The following is a 6,102-nucleotide window of genomic DNA, read 5'->3' on the forward strand; positions in this document are numbered from 1 at the left end:
GGACTCGTTCCTCAGAGCTCTCTCCTGACATGGGCAGCAAAGCAAAGCAGCTGGAGGCTCTGCCCACATCTTTGTGCCTTTGAGCAGAGCAGGAGGTGCCCTGAGGGACAGAGCTGGAAACACAGCAGAGAAGGAAGCAGCACAGACTCTGACCAGGACATTTGTCCCCCTCTGCTCTGCTCTGCTCAGACCCCACCTGCAGTGCTGCCTCCAGCTCTGGGGCCCACAGCACAAGAATGATCCATAGCTGTTGGAGTGGAGTCCAGTGGAGGCCATGAAGATGCTGCAAGGGCTGGAGTGTGTCTGCTCTGGAGTGAGGGAGAGAGCTGGGGATGTTCAGCCTGGAGGAGACTACTGAGGGTCCAGTACCTCAAGGGTCTCCAAGAGGGCTGGAGAGGGTCTTTGGAATGGAGTGAGAGGACAGGAGGGAATGGTTTTACACTGATGGAGGGCAGGGTTAGATGGGATATTATAAAGCAGTAAATTACAGTGAGCAGGCTGTGGTATGAGTAAAAGTTACCCAGAGCTGTTTTGACTGCCCAATCCCTGGAAGGGCTCAAGGCCAGGCTGGGGAGGGCTTGGAACAAGCTGGTGTAGTGGAAGGTGTCCCTGCCCATGGAAGGCAGGTCAGAGTGAGATGATCTTTAAGGCTTTTCGGTCCCATCCAAACCAACCCTTTCTGTGATTCTGTGACATGTGGGAACAGCCACCTTACCCTTTCCATTTAGGATGTGAGGCTTATTCCCTGGGACATGCTTTGTCAAACAGAGTAACCTTTCCACCATAGAGATTGGACAACTTGTCCTCCAGCTGCCCCAGCGTGATTGTCTCCACCTCATTCTTGTCATTTTCAGCAATGGCCCCCCAAGCACTTGTGGGCTCTGTGCCCACCATGCAGCAGGCAGCTGACCAGATGTGGCTGGGCTTGTTCACCCTCCCTTTGGCAATGTGAATGTTCCCAGGCACAGCACCCGTGATCACATAGGTGGTTGTACAGTCCTTGGTATGTTGGGGCATTGTTTTAGACAGGTAGACGTTCCACTGGCCCTTGTTGAGACTGCTGTCCTGGGGCACTACGTTGGTCAGGGTGAAGGTAGCCATCTTGCTATCTTGATTCTCCATGTGGTCACTGGGATTCAAATGGCCAAAGTCCAAATCCTTCTGTCCTTCGTAGTCCTCAAGGACAGCCTGGCTCTCTTCGATTTCTTCTAAGGTGAAACGATGTTGATCAATGAGGTCTGATTCTCTTTTCATCTCTTTAAGATTTACATTCTTATCTATGAGCTGGACAGGAAAAAAGAAAGAGGTGTTAGAACGGGGAATGGAGTAATGGAGAAGATTTCCCTGAAGCAGAAGTCTCTGATGGTCAAGGTCCCATTTTTTGTCATCTCAGTGTAGGAAAATGTATGAATCTGACAGAAATGATACACATGACCCTCCCACATGAACAGAAAAGCTTTAAAGAACGAGTAGCTCAGAACATAACTGCTCTCAGTTTGAGGTCTAACTTTTTTGTCCCAGTCTGCAGTCTGTGCTGGGAGCATGGATACTTGCATGAGAAAAGGAGCATTTCCCACTCCTAGGATTGAAAGGTGATTTTGGTGGGACATCATCTCCCCTGCCAAATCTGCTTCCCTTTCCTCCTGTCTCCACAGCCCAAAACTGCCCAGGGCTCTCCCTGGATCCCCTCACACCACACTGTGACTCTGTGATTCTGTAATGTTATGTGGGGTTGCTACAGGTGTAGCCCAGTCCTGGAACACCAGAGGTTGCCTCCTGTAACCACATACACAGGGAGATGTGTCAGGAAATCAGTCCTATAGCTTAGATTTCCTGGGAGTGCTACAGTTCATTGAAGGATGAACAGTTTTGCTCAGTAAGAAAGAAGATCTCAATGTGAATGGAATCTGTTACAGCAGTGCTGAGAATATGTCTCAGAGCTGAGTTGGGCCAGGGAGAATTTTCTGCAGCATCACTGCAAAGAAGTTACATTTGATCAGCCTCTGATCATTTGGGGCCTCTAAACTGAAAGCAGTCCTGTGGAAATGCAATAGTCCAAAAATTACCCGGGAGAAAGATGATAAAGTCAAAGGTATTTTGGGTGGCCTGGGTCCAAGGTCCAGGAAAAGTGGTAATTCAAATGCTGCAGCTCATCTCTGAGTGGCTGGAGGGTGATGTGTATAAGAGGGACACTCACCTGAGGCTCAACCATCCACCACTCTGGAGGTTCCTTGCCATCTCCAGGCTCATACTTGTAAGCAGAGTACACTGGAATTCTCCTGTCTCTGTCGTACAGGGTGGCATAGTGATACGAGTTCCTGAAGCGCTGACAGATCCAGGCTGGGTTCTGTGGGTTCAGGGCATTATTTGGAGGGGTCTCCGAATAGAAGAACTGAGGACAACTCGCAAAGGGTGTCACCACCTCGCTGTGTCCCAGCCAGAGGCAGCTGGCCAACACCTGCAGCAGCAGCAGCCCCAGCATGGTGGCAGGATTTCAGTGAAGGGCTCTTGCTCCCCTGGAAGGCAAATGCAGAGGGACACTCAGCTTGGAGAGAGCAGGTCATGGCCTGGAGCCTTTTGGTGTAGGGGGACAGAGCTGGCAGAGCAGGGGATTGTGAGAGACCAGGAAAGGAGTAATTTATGTTCTCCTGCATATGGAAAAATCACAAGGATGACAAGGCTGAAACCAAAAACAGGGTTTAGGTGCCCAGAGGAGGCAGCAGTGGGAGCACTCAGCCTGTAGGAGGAAGGAGCCAAACCCACCAGGACTGCAATCAGCTCTCACAGCAAAGGGATCTTGCAACTGAGGCACAGTCCTGGGACAAGGTCACCTTTGCCCACCTCCCTCCTGCTCTCAGCACCTTCCCACAGCACACACCTGCAGCTGGGCACGGACTCTGCTCAGCCCCCTGCCATGCTCAGCTGGGCTTTAATCTCATGGGCCATTGGGCAGGCCAAGAACAGCAATGCTGCACTGCCTACAGCTCTCTGGCCCCATCCAGGTTCACACAGACACTCAGCTCTTCCAGTCAGACCCAACACTGAACCCCAAATCATCCACCTGGGCTCCTGCCTCTCAGCTGACATGGGGCCATGCGTGTCCTGCTGCTCACCTTGCATTTCCACGTTATCCAACCCCAGACTCTGAACTTGCAGACACATGGAGGGAGCAAATGAAGGGGCCAAGCAGATGGCAGCAGCAAGCATGAGGGATAACACCTCTATCTTATCAGCACAGTGGCTGCTGCAAGGCAAGCCCTGAGGGGCAGCTCTTGCCCTGGTTGCTTGGGATTCCTGCTGATGCCCATCTTCAGCTTTGCTGATCATTTTCCCTGGACAGTCAAAGGCACTATTGCAGGAATTTCTTGGACCTGTTTTTTCTTTCTCAGGGCTGATGTGATTTTCAGCAGGCAGTAAGATCATTCCTTTATGAGAAACCTGCTGAAAAGCTCCCTGGGATGATGGCAACCACACGAGGAGCTTTGTCTCTTTTCAGAGGCAGCACAGGTTTGGGAGAGCAGGGATGCTTCCATTTGCATTGCCAGACACTCATTGGACAGATTTAATATCATCAGCATTTGGGATCAGGCAGCTGGGACAGGCTGTTCAAAGGGTTCCTGGCACACAAAGCTGCCACAGCCTCTAAAGCACAAAGCCCACCTTGGGCTGGCCAGGGGCTGAGCTCAGCACTGCTGAAGGCTTCACAGGTCACCTTGCACATTTGCCCTTGTCTTGTTCTTCTCCCTGCCCCTCATCTCTCCATCTCCACTGGATTCAGGATGCTGAGCTGCACACAGCCCTGCTCTGACCCAAGATATCTGGCCCTTTTCCTCTTGTTCAGCCCTGCATCAGGAATGTGGTGACCAATGAGCTGGAAACTGAGAACTGCAACTACAAGTCGGAATTTTTACAGTACTCGGCAGAGCATGCCCAAAGCCGCCCCAAATCAAGCAGAGAAGGGTCTGAGAAGTCCTTCTGCATGATCCACTCCATGAGATTGAAATATCTCTAACTTAATATCTACTTTAACAGATTCATACAAAAGAAAGTACCGTGAGAAGGAGTGGCACAGGATTCTGCTCGCAGCCCCAAAGTGGCAGAGGAGTCTCAAATGCCTCTGCTGCAGTCTCAGACTTTCTGGATTTATATGCTTTCCAGGAAGAGGTAGTAGTTGGATTTCCCAAGAAGCCTTTAGAATAAATTTTCTAAGGTGTTCAGACCCCTTCTCTGTTTGTCTAGAGGTTTTTTGGAAGGTCATAGGTGAAGATTTAGTAGTCAATAATCTCGCCCTTCCTTCTTATTAAACAATTTGATGATAATTTTCAGGTGACCGTGCTTGATTTTCTTTCCCAAATCACTCCCTCCCTCCATACCCTCCTGACTGACAGAAAATACCAAAATGCTGCAAAATTCAATGCATTCATAAGCTCTGATTGCTCCTTGGAGCTCAGCAGCCTGGGCTTTGTCCATATAAATATTTATTTCAGAAAGTCAGGAAAGACTTAGAATATTGGAATCAATGGTGAGGAGGGAGAAAGAGCTTACCTTGGTGCAGAGTCTCAGAACAGGCAGCTGAACTGTTCCTTCTGTCTTCTCCCACGAGAAAGGAGAGTTTGAATCCTCAGGAGTGCACCTGCAATCTATAAATATCACGTGCAGCCAAAATTTGCCCCTTGTTATAAACAAGGAATTCTATAGAATAGAGAAGTTACCTGTTTTTATTCAGGGGCATGATGAAACCCACCCTGAAATGTGCTGACTGTTGTTTGTTATAGTTCCCCAGAATTTCTCCCAAATTTGCTGCCTTGCAGCATGGCATGTCAGGGTCAGCTAACAGGGTCTGGTGGGCTCCTTGATCCTTTCATCAATCCCACCAGCTGCAGCTGCTGCTGCTCCAGCACCTACACGTGTTTCTGCTCCCAACAGAACAGCTCTGCTGACACTGGATGGACTGGCCTGACTCTGATACACTCAGATATTCACAATCTGTCCTTCTGCAGCCTCCCTGAACATCATTGCCATGGCCAGGCTGCAAATATTCTCTTGCCTGGTTGCCATGGCTGTGTGACAGCTCCATCCCAGCAGCCTGGGAAGCAGAAGGCTCTGGGGATACCTTGGAGCACCTGCCAGTACTTGAGGAGTCTACAGGAGAGCTGGAGACAGACTCTGCACAAGGGCATGGAGCTGACAGGTGTGTTGGGTTCAGAGTTAGTTTTCTTGACAGTGGCAGGTGTGGGGCTGTGTTTTGGATTTCTGCTGAACACAGAGTTGATAACACAGAGATGTTTCTGGTATTGCTGGGCAGAGCTTTCACAGGCCAAGGCCTTTTGTGCTTCTTGTACTGCCAGGCTGGCAAGGAGGCTGGGGGTACCTGGGAGGCTGGGAGGAGACACAACCAGGACAGGTGAGCCCAACTGACCAGAGGATATTCCAGACCATGAGGCATCATGCTGAGGGTATAAAGTGAGGGGAAGGAGGAGGAAGGAGGGGGAGATTGGAGTGATGGGTTTTGTCTTCCTAGGTAGCTGGCAGGTGGAACAGTTCCCAGCCCTCCTGGAGTTGGCTGAACACCTTTCTATCCATGGGAAATGATGAAGGAATGCCTTGATGTGCTTTGCTTGTGTGTACGGCTTTTGCTTTCCCTGTTAAACTGTCTCTATCTCCACCCAGGAGATTTCCAGCTTATCCCCTTCCAGTTCTCTCCCTCATCCCAGTGGTCAGGGAGGGAGGTAGCGGCTGCGTGGGGTGTGGCTGCTGGCTGGGGCAAAAACACATTATTGGGACAAGCTGAAAGGGCTTGAAATGGAAGGAGCGTAGGTTTAGAAAGGATATTAAGAAGATATTTGTTACTGTGTGGTGGTGAGGCCCCAGCACAGGTTGCCCACAGAAGCTGAGACTGCCCCATGACTGCAAGTGTCCATGGCCAGGCTGGCTGGGGCTTGGAGGAACCTGGGATACTGGAAGGTGTCCCTGCCTTCCGGGAGGCTGGTCTTCAAGTTCCTTTCCAACCCCAAATAGTCTGTCATTCTATGACCATTCATTCACTCAAACTAAATTGGACAAATTTTCTTCTGTTTCCAAAAGTCCAGGAATAACAAAGTG

At 50.2% G+C, this 6,102-nt stretch overlaps 1 protein-coding gene across 1 annotated transcript; it reads right to left on the reverse strand.

Annotated features, from left to right (window-relative positions):
* Positions 1-738: 738 nt before the first annotated feature.
* On the reverse strand, positions 739-4,618 carry LOC128947922 (endonuclease domain-containing 1 protein-like). Its single transcript, XM_054292446.1, has 3 exons — positions 4,546-4,618; positions 2,192-2,516; positions 739-1,272 (listed from the first exon to the last, which is right to left on the reverse strand). The coding sequence occupies exons 2-3, from the start codon at positions 2,480-2,482 to the stop codon at positions 739-741; spliced, it is 825 nt and encodes a 274-aa protein (XP_054148421.1). The 5' UTR covers positions 2,483-2,516; positions 4,546-4,618.
* Positions 4,619-6,102: the final 1,484 nt, after the last annotated feature.

This window comes from Melozone crissalis, unplaced genomic scaffold (genome assembly GCF_028551555.1).
Source record: "Melozone crissalis strain CALT ecotype California unplaced genomic scaffold, PUWL_Pcris_2 ptg000110l_1, whole genome shotgun sequence".
In the NCBI taxonomy this organism is placed as follows: domain Eukaryota; kingdom Metazoa; phylum Chordata; class Aves; order Passeriformes; family Passerellidae; genus Melozone; species Melozone crissalis.

Excerpts from the sequence above, each read along its gene's own strand:
- LOC128947922 (XM_054292446.1), bottom strand. The coding sequence starts at position 2,482 with ATGCTGGGGCTGCTGCTGCTGCAGGTGTTGGCCAGCTGCCTCTGGCTG. Across the intron at positions 1,273-2,191 it reads TGGTTGAGCCTCAGGTGAGT|AATGTAAATCTTAAAGAGAT; the intron begins GTCCCTCTTATA and ends CTCATAGATAAG.